Source organism: Notechis scutatus, chromosome 2 (assembly GCF_049901735.1).
Source record: "Notechis scutatus isolate UNSWTSFEM ecotype Mainland chromosome 2, rNotScu1.2, whole genome shotgun sequence".
Classification (NCBI taxonomy): domain Eukaryota; kingdom Metazoa; phylum Chordata; class Lepidosauria; order Squamata; family Elapidae; genus Notechis; species Notechis scutatus.
The window spans coordinates 231,504,742-231,520,730 of NC_142010.1; the positions used below are offsets into that span (position 1 = coordinate 231,504,742).

Sequence of the window (15,989 nt, forward strand, 5' to 3'; positions counted from 1 at the left end):
AAACAGGTGGCAGTGGTGACTAGAAGAGCTTTTGCACAACTTTGTGTTATGCACCAGTTGTGGCCTTTCCTGGATTCCCTGCACTCGGAGAATGTGCTCTACATAGGGCTACCTTTGAAGAGCATTCAAAAGCTACAGCTGGTGCAGAGTGCGGCAGCACAGGTAGATTTGGGAGCCCCAAGCATGGCCTCTGTAACAACACTGCTCCGCGCTCTGTGCTGGTTACCACTCTGCTTCCAGATGCAATTCAAGGTGTTGGTGATTACGTTTAAAGCTCTTCATGGCATTAAGTCCAGGTTACTTGAGGGACTGCCTCAGCCCATTGGGATTGGCCTGTACCACTTGTGCTGGCAGAAGAAACATGGTGCGGGTCCCATCAGCCTGAGTATAGCAGTATATGATAGGAGTATTTAAAGGTCAGATTTTCCCATAAATTTATAGACAATGTGTGGACGAAATAAATTAGTTCACTCTAGAAAATGAAGTTCGCACAAAGATTTTAAACGGCACAGATATCTTCATAACTTTTGTCAATGTTTTTTCTCCAAGCTCCTGCTGTTGCCCCTAGCCTAATAAGGTCACAAGGATAGTATTATCCATGTAGCCTAATGACACAATACATTCCATGTAGCCTAATAACACAACACATTCCATGTAACTGAAGACATAACAGAAGCACTAACACTGATAAAATAAAAGGCATATGTAAGATCCAACAAAGATCCATGAATATTTTCTGTGTACTTAGGTACACAAACCTGCCATTACAATTCATGTATTTGCAGAATTTCCTAGAAATATGTGTGTTCCTAAGAAGCACCAATTCCTTCAAAACCACATTTCTCTTTTAAATTATTCTAAAAATATGTAGAAAAAGTACACTATGTACATTTAAAAAAAACAGCAGTTGTTCATAAAATAGTCCATAGTTTATTCAAATGCATTATTGCGATTTTCCCCCTAGAAAGTATTTAAATAAATATATTTAGTTTGCTTATTTTTGACATTGAAAAAAGACCTTTAGAATTCCTCACTAGCTTTAAAAAAGTGTTTAAGAATATATGATATGGTGGCAACTGAATTATTGGTAGAATTTTTATTTAATAATGCTATCACTATTTAATTAAGATAACACTTACAAAACCAAACATTTACCAACATTTGTTTTAAAGATAATGAGAATGAATGTTTACCCTGCATTCTAGTATCACACAAAATAATTGTCAAATGGATTGAAACGGCTTTCAAGGAATAAGTAATGACACTTCTATAATCTTATTTGCAATACCTGTAAAATTAAAACATTTGGTGCCAATGTCCTTTAATCATTACAGGCATTTTTAAAAAGCAAAATGATTATGGTAATAGAAAGGCTAGTGATTTCTCCTAACTGCACAAAAGAATCATATTTCATATAAATATCTCACCATAAGACAAGTAAGAAACAAAGATTGACTTTCAGGTGGGAATAGCAGAGTTCTACCGAAATTTGTCCATCACTAGCTTTATTGAGAAAAACCAGACAGTTGGCGATTGAACTGCTCATCTTTAGTACTTTGTGTATTTAGTGGTTGGCATCTATGATCTTTATTAGGCAATGCTTCCTTCTGGGGGAGAATCAGCTGTTGGCTGGCATGTAATTAGTTGGAGTCTGCTCCACAAACAATGACTGTCCACAGTTCTAATGAATAAACAAGACAGTTGTTTTTTAATTAGCTGACAAATCATTTGTATGCTGCTTTGAGTAACTCTCAAGCCAACTCTTGGCTTCCTTCATTACACTACAGAGTGTCATTGATATTTCAACTTCAGCTTTTCATTTCTGGCTTGCAGAACTGTCATTTGACTAAGAAAAAGGTTTAGCAACAGGTGCCTCAAACCTCAGCCATTCTGCTTTGGGAACATGCAGATCTAAAAGATTGCAGCTTTAGCAGTTACATTCATAGCCCAATCCTGTCCAGGCAGTACATGTGTACTAGGCGCTGAAGAAAGTGGTGAGTCATGTAAGGAAAAACCTGAACAATTAATCATGCAGCATCATTCCATTTCTTGGGGAAATATACAATAAAGAAAGTATGGTGTAAAAAACCTATCTGTCTTATCCTCTAGTTTCTTGGTACCTCAGAACATAATAAAAGCATTATCTATAAGGGAGACATGAACATCTATTTAATCAGAGGTTAAAAAGGCTATTTAGAAAGAAGGATTATTACATCTTCTCCATCTGCATCTATGTTAAAACAGTTATTTCATGGCTTGTTTTACAGTGAAATTTTTAGAATAAAGACTTTTTTAGATAAAAAATAAAATTTCACGTATCCCTTCATTTAGAACTTTAAAACCTTGAAAACAATAATAGCCTAAAAATACAGGACTTACACACACTTTGTTAATTGTTATCCCTCAAAATCTGCATGTTACATTTAGAGTACAGATTTAATATTTTTATATATGTTAGAATGATCCCAATATATCTGCAATATATTTTCTGTATCATACTTCTTTGGCAACTCAGAGTTTTATTAGTATGGGGGGGAAATGGATGGAAGTTTTGGTGAAAAAGGAAAGAATATATCCTCTCAAGTCACACCATTACTATTTTAGACTTCTGATTTTTTAAAAAAAAGGATTTTAGTAGAGAAGTTATTTTACAATGAAATTAACTCTTCTCCCATTTTATACAATTCCTAGATTTTGTTCAAATCAACTTTGATCCTATTGCCTTGCAAATGGGTTTCACTGAAACTGCACTAATGTAAACAAGGATGAAGACATTTCTCTAGTTTTTGCTGACCCCATCTCTTAACTAATATTTCAGACCATAATAAACCCCCACCACCACCGCCGACCCGGGGCGCGGCAGGCGGCCGGGGCGGGGAGGCAGGCCCTCGAGCGGCGGGGGGAAGCAGGGGACCGGAACCGGCGCCGCGCCCAACAAGCCCAGGACAGGGAGCATGCGAGGCTGTTTTCGGGCAAAACCAATCGGTATATTTCATACCAACAAAAAGCCTGATTATTTTAATTTTGATTATAAACACCACCACAATTTCATTTGGAAAATCGTATTTCCTTTTTGGGGGGTTTTAGGTGGTGGAGAGGGTTGGGAAATATCGGACATGAATAAGAACAAATGAAAAGTGATAGATATTTTTTCAGTGTAAGAAAGCTCTTTTTGAGATATCAAAAGGTTTCTTTTTAATGAACTTAGTATTTAAAAAAATCTAAAGCAGTTTATTGGAATTCTCTTGCGTATTATAAAGGATGCAGACTCAAAACAGAAACTGCATTTCTACTAATTTATTATATAGTAAATCATATTGAACAAACAGCAGCTATCATTTTATAAAAGATAGGGTCAGAGACAGAAATCAAAACCCTCATAAATATTACAGTCTGGACCAGGGTGTTGCTGATGGACACTTCCTATATTTAAAACAGTAAAGTTAAACTTCTCAACAAACAAAACAGGGAGTGATGGAATCCTATACATCAGTTAATCAGACTCACAGTTGTAAGCAAGAGAATCAATTTGGTATAATGGTAAAGTGGCCTAGAAATCAGGAAACTGTGAATTCTAAGTTTGCCTTAAGCATGAAAAAACAGCTGGATAATACTGGTCCAGTCACTCTCAGGCCAATTCATCTCACAAGACAAGAAATGGGAGGCAGGAGTATTAGGTATGTTCACTGCCTTGATTTCTCCCTCCCTCCCTGTGTGTGTGTGTGTGAGAGAGAGAGAGAGAGAGGGAAGGAGGGAGGGAGGGAGGGAGAGAGAGAGAAGAATAAAAATCTGATCACCATCACCTCCCTTTTCTCATGCAGCATGTTCCTGGGTGTTGATACAGGCTTTAGTCTTAACCAACTGCCCTTCAGCCTTTGGATGAATACTGTAAGACACGAGTGTCAAACTTTATTTCATTGAGGGCCTCATCAGGATTGTGTTTGACCTTGACGTTTTATATACAACCGAACTGAAGATTAAAAGGATGCAATCCCCCAAAACAACCCAAGAAATCCATCAAAATGATATTTTTGCTGCTATTAATAGCAAGAGAGGGGGGGGGGGGAATTCAGCAGAACTTTAAATATAAATGGTATATCTATATTTAAAGATCTGCTGAATTCTCTCCCTCTTCAAAAATGCCTGTAATACTACAATGTTAAAATACCTACATTTCTGAATTATATTGTATTTCTCTCCCATTTTATATTAATTTAACATCAACTCACAGCACTTATTCAAATATACCTGTAATATTGATTTTCACAATGAAAATGTACAATGTGCATTAAATGAAAAACTGTAAAGGAATGAAAACATGTTGATATGATTTTTTTAAATATTCCTTTTATCAAAACATCTGAAGAAGTCTAAATTTCAGGTTTTCTTTTTTTTTTCTTCAATAGAAAATCACAATTACTTTTAAAGTAGATGATAGACCCAAAGTAATAAAATATATTATATTAATATATTAATACAAAGCTCAGTTCCTAGCAACTTATGTTGTGAAATTTTTTGGATCTAATGAAAACCATCAAAGCCAACACTTATCAAATGCTTAAACTCAGCTACGATCCATTTCCTGCCACCTGTATTCCACTGTGTGCTGAATGAATTTAATTTGCTCTTTATTCTCATAGTCACATAACATTGCTGGATCATTTTAAATGACTTTCTGTTAAACATTCAAATCGGAATTTACCAATCCAATCTACTTTGCTTTATTTATTTTTTAATAAAAGAAAGCCTAGTTAATAATAAAAATGGAAACAATCTTGGATGTGGTCTAAATGTTACATCAACTTATAAAGAAAATAATTCTTTTTCATTTGAAAAAGAAAGAAAAAACATCATGACTGACAGAAAGATAGAGAATGGTCTCTGCTACACCAAAAGAGAGACATTTCTTGCAAATATAGAATAAGACCTGATTTTTTGTTCTTACCATTCCAAAGTATCCAACAGAGAACATAGACACTAGGATATTATTGATATATTATGTATACCCTATTCCTGGAGATAATGAACCTTTTTATAACATGATTAAAAAGTTATCTGGTTCAAAAATGAGATAAAAAAGGGAATCAGCATTTTAGAGTAATAATTCCTCTCTTCCCTTCTCTTTTCTTCTCTTCCCTTCCCTTCCCCTTTTCCTTCCTTCTTTTTTAGAATTTTAGTATTTTAGGTTAAGAAAAGAGATTGCTGAGGTAATTATTATTATTGGCTTCTTGGTTTATTTAGAAGAATTATTATAAGTTGTTTCTGAAGAAGAGGAGTTTTGGTTGCAGAAAAAGACTGGATTAAAAGATGAAGAAAAGAAACAGGAGGAGAAGAACATGAATCTGGCAAGAATTATACCATGTTGTGCAGATAAGAAGGAAAAAGGCAGGCCTTGTCTGCAGAGTGATGTCATGTTAGGACAGTGGGCACAGTAAGGGATTAAGTCAACCACAAGATGTACTGACTGTAATCAAGGATGAACTCGTCTGTGGATACCATCATTTGGAATCTGGTCAAAGATCAGTACAGTATGACTCAAGTGTAAATAATGGCACAGAGTCATATCAGTGATATTCAGTTAGAAGACAAGAATTGAAGAAAGGAAACGTTAGAGGAGCTGAAATAGACTAATATGCATCACAAGACAAAAAGATCAGAAAGCTGTTTTGCGCCCAGGAACAGACTGGATTTATATTGGCGCAGCTGGAACGTGAGAAAGATTGCTGAAAAGAACCACTTCTACAGCTTTTTAACAATGTATTTGTGCCAGTTCATATCTACATAAACATAACTAATTTTATAACAAATAAATATTTGGAGAATATCCACAGGGAAGTCAACCACAACAAAAGAGAGGGTGTGAATAGGCAAAGTCCTGCCTTTTTTTATTATGGATGCAATGTGCATGGCCCCATATTAAAAAGAAGTGGGACTTTAATCTTCCAGTTATGTCCACCACTTTATTGCCCTTGATCTCCCCAATGCAGACATGGTGCTGGTTCTGTTGGTGGCCTTTGCAAAAATGGAAAAGGTCAGTTGAACAGAAATCGAGAGAGTATTTTTTCTTAGTGTATTACCTTATCTTGTTTCATGTAAAAAAGGATTATTAAGAACAAAATGTTTGTTGAGGCAGAATCTTCAGTCTTCACAGATATAAGTTCTATCTCATGTACTGATGTTTAAACTTATTTGGAAGTGTAAACTTATTTGGAAGGATTGGACAATATGGGAGATTTTTGGCAAAATCTTTCGTCAAAGGCTTTTGAATAAATTCAGTAGCTATGAGATAATAGAAAAATATATGTTTTTTAAAATGGGAAACAGTATGACTAAATGACCAGTTTTTATAATCATATACCAAAAGCAAGTGGAGGACATCCTCCAAAGATCCTTTTTTAGGCCTGTACTTCAGATTATAAATTATCTAAAGTTACCACTAACAAATCATATGGTCAAGTTTGCAGTTGGAATCAAATTTACAGAACATTAAAACTTGTGTATGAACATCTATGAACATCAGGCAATAAAATGGAAAATCTGGTTCAATAAAAGTAAGTTTATAATGATGCATAGGAACAAAATTTCCAACTCTGCATATATACTTATAATGACTAACCAGGAAAAAAAATCTAGGCCATGGCAGACAGCCTAAAGGAAGCAGTATAAAACTAAAGAAAATACTTAAAAGATGCATATTAATACCAGATTTGGTCATCATATCCCTATTTATGATTTATTTCACTAATGTTTATTTCTGGGTAGTTTGATGTTGAAATACTGTGAAATACCGGAAAGGGGGGGGGGGAATCAACTTTCAATGCTATGACTAAAGGAACAAAAATTCAACTGATGGCAAAAGAAAATATAAGGAAGTAGTCACTAACTTGAAAGTCAAACAATAAGAGGAATTTGACCATTAGTAAGTAGTTGATTGATAGAGTAATTTGATCAGATAGGCCAAATCAAGCATCAATAAAATATCTTCAAAATTTATCAATATACAAGCTACAGATCAGAGATTTGCATCAATCTGTTCTATAAAACAAGCCCTGATAAAAAGTTACCAGCTCACCTATCAGAACTTTGTAAGAAAACACAAGAGTTTCTGTGACATAGAAAGTGTACTTCTGTCAACCAACTCACAAATGCCAATGAATCACTTAGGAGAAGTTTTCACTTTCCTTTTTCCCAATTTGCAAGGTTAGGAAGAGAAAAAAAATTAGGTATTGGGAAAAATAAAAATGCAATACTATTCCTCAGCCCACGCGTGACACCTTTGAGTTCTCAAACGTCCTCGAGTCACAAATTCACAAGGTGTAACCTTTCTCCACCAAATCTTCTTACCCTATGCTACCTCACAATCACATGCAGACACAAGAAGGAAGCTCATATTTGGCTTGGGGAAGCAGAAATGGGACCAATGTTGAACCAAATAAGAGAAAAATGCCAAGAAATTGTTAATGAAGCTCTGACCCGGAGAGAGCATCACTGGTACTCTTGATATACGCACACCTTTTATATCAAATGCCATGAGTGTGGCCGGGGTGGGTGGTGGGTGGGTGTCTGTGTATCTCCAACTGTGCCGGTTCCTGCTCCCCCCCTCCCTTTCCTACCTTGAACAGCACTGAAAAATTCGACTTCCGTTTTTTATGCGTAAACTCCGCCTGTGTGTGGTGTGTGTTTATGCGTACACGGAAGCGCGCACGCACAAGAACACATAAATGGCCTTGCTTTTTCTTTTCATAAATGAACTATCGAGAACTTACCGCCGTTCCTTCCTATCCCAGGCTCAGTGACTCTCACTTTCTCTTTCTTCCAATCACAAGCCAGACACTTTCTCGTCGGCGTCTCTACTCCGTCCAATCGGCAGGCGCCTGAGGCTCATCTTTCTTTCAGATCCCGCCCCCCTGGTTACCGGAAGTGTGATGTGGCTCGTGGCGGCGCGTAACTATGGTAAGAGCGGCGTTCGGGAAAGAGGCCTCCCGTTTGGAAGCCACGGGCGGCCGGGCCTTGCGGCTCCTTTGGCGGGCGCGCCCTTGGGAATGGCCCGATAACGCGCGTGGAAGGCCGCTGTGGCCCCTTTCCCCCCAAGTGTGGCCTCGCCCGCCTTTGGCGTTGCAAAAGAGGCCTAGATGACGACGTCGTGAAAGGTGGTGGCTCAAAAAGAGAGCATCACTTCTTACTCCTCCCCGTCTTCTTCTTTGTGTAAACTGCAGTTGGCGAAATCTTGGCCCGTTTGTGCCTCAAGAGTTTTGTGCGAATCTTGCCTTTGTAATTCAGGGTGCAGTAATACTGCAGTTTAAGTTAATCGTGGATAAAAATGGGTTGTGTGTAGACACAGCCCTCTATATGTATGCAGTAAAAGCGTTTGTTTACTGCCTATCTTACCTCTGTGCCTCCTGCTTTTATATTATTCGAAGAAGTGTAATACCTTTGTTTTATTTTTTCGTCGAAAAATTGCATTTGTAACCAGTATTGAAAGCACTTGTGGTCAATTTGCACAGTTGTTGCAATTAAAAGATTCACGTTTTGATTTCATTGTCTTTTGTCCCTGGTGTCCTAAACAAATATTTGCTACATAGAATTGTACACTAGTTCTAGAGATGCCAGGCAAAATATTTAGGTGCCTTTTTTGCTGATCACTGTTTCTAAAACACAAAGCAGAATCTACTGTTTTCAACCTGTACTGTGCTGCAGTCTGATGAATCTCAGCACTTTGTGGAGTGTGCAATATGACAACAGATAAAACATGGCTAATGTGATTTTTAAAAAATGACAGAATTTCCCCCAAAGACAGAACAACAGGGAGCAAAAACAAGAAGAAAATGTGCAGTACTTAAGAAGCCTTCCAAAACAATACAACATTAGAATCAATAACTTTGTAAGACGTATTTACATGGAGATAATTCTGCTGCATTAAGTTGTGTGTCCTTCCATTTCTATTTAAAATCAGCTTGTATATTTTGTTTTGCCTCCTTTTATTACATTTGAGGCAAAAAAAATAGGGGACAGAAAGTGAAAGAATTGTGACATTTAATTAGGACAGTTGTATCAGTTATATTTAATTACAAACTTAATTGCGCTATGGCAGGCAGAAACTTCACGGAAATAATAGGTATTGAGTCAGGAGGTCCTTAAAAGAAGAAGAAATACAATCCTAAGCATGTCAAGTAGCAAGAAAAATTTGTCTTTTGAAATAGATCCTTGGAAGGATTGAGAATTGTTTAGCAGCACTGATTGTAAGAACTATTTTTGTAGATCTGGTCGACAAAAAAGTTCCTCACTTAGTTCAATGACACAGTGTGTGAATTGACAATTCTAACTGGCTTACTTCAAACTAATATCTGAAGTCATATGTTCAAATAAATCCCTGTCTTTTGGGGTCATAAGACAGGAATTTCAATTTCCACACTGTGCACTATTCAAAATGGTATAGGTCCACTGTTGGACTAGAAGACCTCCAAGGTTCCTTCCAGCACTATTTTGATTGATTGATTGAAAAAATTAGAATCCATTATGAGAACAGACAAACCTACTACAACAAATGAGACTACCAAGTATCAGTGTTATTGATTGGTATCAATTCTTCAAGGTTTAAAGCACAAATCAACTTGGCCTTTCTGAACCCAAACTAGATGTCAAGGATTACAGCTGGGCCTTTCTGCACATAAAGCATATCCTGAGCTCTCCAGGTTTACATCTAAATTATATATGATTTGATTCACTCTGTATTGCACTTTGAGATACTGTCGTGGTAAGAGCAAAATCTGCCCCTTTCTCATGACTGTATGCAGTCATCTCTTACTGAGAAGACAAGAGTATTTATTTGTATCCCATCTTTATTATTTTTACAAATAATTCAAGAAGGTGAACATATCCAACACAACTTCCTCCTATTTGCCCCACAACAGCTACCCTGTGAGATAGGTTGGGTTGAGAGAGTATGATTGGCCCAAGGTCACACAGCTGGATTCATACCTAAGATGAAACTAGAACTCAGTGTTCCCTTATTTTTAGATTGGTATATTCCAAGTTTTGCTTAAAAGCCCAAGTTTGTAATCAGATCATGATACCCAACAAACATTTTGACTATTGAAATAGAATACAAACTAAGATTTTAATTTGCAAAGCATGTAATTTATGAATGAAATTCTCAATATTGAAAAAGAAATTGTCTAGTATTTCATTGCTTCTTGCTTTAGATAGAATGGATATATTAGAATTATAACATAAATAATAATAGGCTATTAAATTTCTTATTTTTGTATTATGGGAAGAAGTAAATGAATATAGTAAAGAGAACTTTTAAAAACTGGTGAGTAACTAATATATCACATTTTCTTTCAGTCTGCGATCTTCAATTTTCAGAGTCTTCTGACAGTAATCTTACTGCTTATATGTACATGTGCGTACTTAAGATCTTTGGCTCCCAGATTACTGGATAACAATAAAACAGGGTATGTGCATTTCTAGAAATTTGGGGAAAGGATATGCATGTAAGCTTGCTTATTTTTAATTTTACTATGTTGATTTTTTTTACATTGATTCATTAATACAAATCATTCTTAATCCTCAAAAGCTTAATTACAGTATAAGTCACAGAACATTTTCATTTTCTTAAAATGGAGCCTGCCTTTCTAAGAAGTATGAGATTTCACTATTTAGACCATTAGAGAAAATAATTTAAAAGTTAATGTCATCCCTCAGTGTTCTATATTGTTTTTTATTATTATTTTATGGAGATTTTACAATTCTGTGGTTTTATTTGGCATTTTTATGACTGTAAATAGCTGAAACCTAGTTTGAAGCTGACAATGTACAAATCACATAATAAATATGTAAAATAACTTACAATTTAATACTTATTCAGTAAAACACTAATTAAGCTAAAATGCCCAATCTAAAAGCCCTCTTTCTAAATAAAACTTTCTTACATATCATTTTAAAATAAGCAATAAAAGTAGCACATCCTTCATAGAGTTCACTCTATATTTTTGACACCATGCCTTTTCTTTGAAACTCAGGAGTTTAAGAATGATTGCAGAAGCTAAATTGAATTTCCAAGCAACCTGGTATGAAGAAGGCCATTAGGTTTTAAAAGCCAAATTAAAAAATAGCCAAAAAATGTAATTTGATGTCTATTTTTACCATTTAAATATATTTTAGTAAACTGCAGTTGTTAAATAATTTTCTCTAAAGCATTAATAAAAATTTGGCTGCAACTTCTGGAAACCTCTGGAATTCACATTTAAGTGATAAATTCCTCAGTGCATGAGGGGACATTCCTAGGACCTTTTAAGGAGGCCTTGGTTTGTCTTTTCCTTACAAACCCAACACTTGACCCCACCTGCTTGAACAACTTTTGTCCAGTCTCCCATCTTCCTTTTTTGGGAAGGTCGTGGAAAACATGGTTACTCAACAGCTACAGGGGATCCTCCTTGAAACAGATTTCCTGAACTCTTTTCAGTCAGGAGTCAGGCCTGGCTATGGGACGGACAGCTTTGATTGCATTCATGGATGATCTCTGATAGGAGCAGGGTGGGGTAGTGCAACCATTCTTGCTCTTCCTGATCTTTCAGTGGCCTTTGATGCCATTGTAAAGTAACACCATGGAAATAGGAAACAAATGAATTTAACAAATAAAATAAATAAATAAATAATGCTTTAATGAGCTTTAGGTTAATCAGCTGTATCATACAACAGGCTATAATATCCATTTTTGAACTAAATGAGCAAACTCAAGATTTACAGGGCAATACTTAAAATTGTGTGTTGTGTCACTTGTTATGGCATTTGTAACAATTCAAAAGCATTTTAGAACATGAAAAATATTAGCAGATTTCCAATTCCTTAAAAATAAGTATTGGGATATTAGTCTTTACTGTTGTATCTGTAATACTGTAATTTGCTTCTAATCATAGTAAAAATAAAAACATATATTTTCAGATTATTGGGCATATTTTGGAAGTGTGCCAGAATCGGTAAGTAGTTTCTAGTCATTTATACATATACAAGCATGCATATATTGTTGTCAAATAATACAGTTCAGTCTAGCATTTAAGCATGTGTAAATTGGTTGAAAAATGCAAATTGCTAGTAGTATGAGTTCCCACAATCTAATCCAATGTGGTGACCAAGGTATGACTAATTGTGAACAGAGCCTCCCCCCTCCTGATCCAAAAATAGGTATAATTAATGAACAACACAAAGCCGTAAAAAAGCCCTCTTAGCCATGGCTACTACCTGTTCTTCAAGCAGGAGCCTCCAGACACTGGGATAAGATATCCATTTTTTTTTCTTTCATTTAATTCTGTCCAGTGCTCAGAGATTTCCTGGACAAGTCCCTGTAGTTTTCTCGACAAGGTCTCTCAGAAGTGCCTCCTTCGTAAGGTTGAGAGAAAGTTACTAGCCCAGTCACCCAGCTGGCTTTGTGCCTAAGGCAGGACTAGAATTCATACTCTCCTAGTTTCTAGCCTGATCCCTTAACGCTGCACCAAATTGTCTGTCTCAAGATATCCACAATATCACTTAGCATATTGATGACACTTCGTGATCTTACCCCATGGCACCCCATATAGGGACCAGGGATGGAATCTCCCCTCCCCAATAACCATCATCTGGAACCAAACATGGAGAAAGGGGGTGAACCAGCACAAACAGTACTGCCAATTCCTTGAGCTGATCAAGAAAGATACCGTGATTGATTGTATTGAAATCTGCAGAGAGGTCAAATACAGCAAGGATAAATGTTGCTTTGTTTGCCAAGACAACTTCATCCTTACTGTATGCCAAGATAATATCATTCGTATATTTTCAAAAAAAATTACTTTGACCCACTGACATTAAGTCTGATTTTCTTTGATTTAGAGAATAAGCATACATGATCTTGAATTTCTGTATTAACAAGAAAGATTTCTGGTCTATTTTAAAAACATCAAATATCAAACAATGCACAGCATAGTTGATTCTTGGACTAATTTTTATAGAATGTTTGATGATGATTTTGCCTTAAAATCATAGTTAATTATAGTTAAATATGACCTAAAGTTTTAGTATTATAATCTCTCACCATTTTTGTTTTGTACATCAGTAATCTTTAGGCATGTGTACGCACACACTGAGGCACATCTCTATTCCATGTATGAGGGAAAAGATTGTGTCTTTCTACTTTGGTCCTTTACACAGAAATTGGGAAGATCAGATTGTAGGAAAAGGTTAAACAAAGTGTCCTTAAAAACAACAGTTTCTCAGTGTTCGAAGCAGCCTAGGGGACTGACTGTTTTGCAAAACAAGTACTTGTTACTTGTCAACAAACCATATATTACCGAGTGGGACCTTTAGAAGTAATTGGCATTGTATGATCCTGTAAGTTACACATAAGTGTCTGTCTTGGAAATCCAGATGTCTTTAAGTATTTTTACTGGATTTTGATTATTTTAACACTTTATATAAATATTCATTAATGTAAAATGCAACTCTGCTACTTTTATTTAAGGAAGTCTTTTAAATGTTCACACCTTTCAGATAAGTTGTTCCCTATTTGGAAAGTATTGTTAACAGACATGCTATCCTAATGGCTGATGGGTGCTTTCTTCAAGAAAATTAAAAACAGAAAACTTCAACACATGAATATTGTGAGGTGGATTAGCTCAATATTAATTCTAAACAGATGTGAAATTGCATATGTTAATTCATACAGCTATTTGCAGTTTAATTACATATCTGTCAAGTAATGATGTTTTGTAATGTTAATTTTTATAATCTTGCTTTAATGGAAGAAATTGTGAATTGTTTCTGGCTGAGGAAATTACCTGTTGAAAAGAATAAAATTATATTTAGTTATTGCACCAATATTTTAAAAGAGTAAACCATTTTAACAGGCATTTAGATTTTTCTTTAAAGAAAAATAGTTTATTATTAGTGTGGCGCTTAATTTATCGAAAGAACCTTTGAATTCTTTGTGTGTATGTGCAATAGAATGCCTTTTACTAGTTATGGAAAATGTGGATTTCAGGAGAATTTGTGGATTAACTGTTACAACATTTACACCTGAATATGCCACCATCCTTCTTTGATTGTATTCACTTGCAGACTTAAATAGCAGTATTTTATTTCATTCGAATTAGGGGACAAAATGCTTCCTTATATAAAAGGAGATAGTAATTCAGTATTATTTCTTCTTCCAGGTGAACGGAAGAGCCCTTACGTAGCAGTATGCTGTATTGCAATGGCCTTCAGTATTCTATTTGTACAATAAAAATGAGAAAATGTTAAGAACATGCTGCTGTCAATTTGCAATCAAATAAAAGACTTGAAGAAATAGAAGACAAAAATACATTCTACACCTCGATTTCTTTGTTTGGACAAGAAAAACTTTTGTGCTTCAGTATTTTTGGTTAAAGAGCAGTGATGTTGAAAAAAATACAGCTATTACTCCTTTTGATTGGATAACCTTTATTTATGTTAATTATTCTATATTTCAGTAAAGGCTTTTTAAGACTACAACAGTGAGTTATGTCTGCCAATGATGATTTGATGTTAATCCCAAAACACTTTTAAATGCTCTTTATTTAAAAGTCTTTATTTTTATTTTTTTCATGTTGCCATAGGAAAAAAATCTTTAATTACTACAGACAAAAAGAAAGTAAAATTGTATCACAATAGAAAACAGATGCAGATAGTCCTCGACTTACAACTATTGATTTAGTGAGTGTTTGAAGTTACAACAACATGGAAAAAAAGTGATGACTGGTCCTCACGCTTACAACTGTTGCAGTATCCCTATGGTCATGTGATCAAAATTCAGGCATTTGGCAACTGGCATCTATTTACAACAGTTTCAGCGTTGTAGGGTCCTGTGATTGCCATTTGTAACTTTCCCAGGTGATCTCCGATCAAAGTCAATGGGGAAGCCAGATTCATTTAATTATCATGTAATTTCCTTACCAACTGCTGTGATTCACTTAAAAACCGTGACAAAAAAGGTTGTAAAATTAGGCACAATTCACTTAACAACCTCTTTACTTAGCAGTGGAAATACTGGTCCAATTGTGGTCATAAGTCTGTATATTAAACTGTAAGGGAGAGTTAAACTTAAGACTATTTGGGACAGAAGATTTCAAATCCATTTCATTAGAGCTTTTCTGATTGTTATGTTTATAGGTTTTACACATTATAAAGCACATGCAATAGAAAATAATTTTTTAAAAATTATTCTGTTCTGTTACGACTTTATTAAACAAACATTTCTATGTAATACAGTCAACTGTTAATATTTATGTTTCACCTTGAATCTGCTTTTTAGTAAACAATTATATACACTTACTTATGGTTGGAAACTATTAAATTCCAGGACTTAAATTTCCTGCATGTGTTTCTGTCACCTATTGGGAAATGGAATACAATCTGGATTTTTTTCAGAAACACCAAACCATGTCTTTTAAACATTTCACCAGTATTTATCAGTATTATAGTGCTTCTAAAAACTGAAAAAACAATAAATATTAGCTTACTGTTAGGTGAAATTAATTATCTAATCTGATCTCTATTTGCCTGTTACCTACTTAGTGTATCAGTATAATTGTACAAGTACTCCTTCAACTTTTAACTTAGTTCACAAATCACGAGAAATGTTTCATGATCCTTAAATATAAGTTTAGCCAAACAGCTCTACCATGAGAATTATATTATGAAATATTGATTTTTCAAATTATTACTCTACAGCTGGTCCCCATTTAATAATCACTCATTTTAATAATCACTCATTCTAACGTGTGATGCCACTGACTAGTACTTGCCATCTGTCCTTGAAATTTTTACTATTGCAGCAGTCTCCCGTTATATCAGTGATCCCCAACCTTTTGACGCCGCGCCCGGCACCGGCATCAGCTGGCGCCGCGCCCGTGCGCATCAGCTGGGCGCCGCCATCTTTTTGATGAAAAAGTGCTTCCGGTGACCTCACGAAGCACGCTTTCATCAAAAAGATGGCG

The 15,989-nt window shown here is 35.4% G+C and overlaps 2 protein-coding genes across 6 annotated transcripts in view; one reads left to right on the plus strand and one right to left on the minus strand.

The window, feature by feature from the left end:
• Positions 1-7,817, minus strand: part of XRCC4 (X-ray repair cross complementing 4) — a 96,964-nt gene extending 89,147 nt beyond the window's left edge. The window contains exons 1-2 of one of the 5 annotated variants that reach the window (XM_087958229.1): positions 7,614-7,817; positions 1,428-1,681 (exon numbers count right to left, since the gene is read on the minus strand). The gene's annotated coding sequence lies outside the window, so the exon portion shown is untranslated. Of the gene's footprint in view, positions 1-266; positions 379-1,427; positions 1,682-7,473 lie in introns of those variants that run through there. The other 4 variants (XM_087958231.1, XM_087958230.1, XM_026672115.2 and 1 more) reach the window with 4 other exon arrangements.
• A 96-nt stretch (positions 7,818-7,913) lies between these two features.
• TMEM167A (transmembrane protein 167A) lies at positions 7,914-15,256 on the plus strand. Its single transcript, XM_026672147.2, has 4 exons — positions 7,914-7,953; positions 10,348-10,457; positions 11,947-11,981; positions 14,187-15,256. The coding sequence occupies exons 1-4, from the start codon at positions 7,951-7,953 to the stop codon at positions 14,255-14,257; spliced, it is 219 nt and encodes a 72-aa protein (XP_026527932.1). The 5' UTR covers positions 7,914-7,950; the 3' UTR covers positions 14,258-15,256.
• Positions 15,257-15,989: the final 733 nt, after the last annotated feature.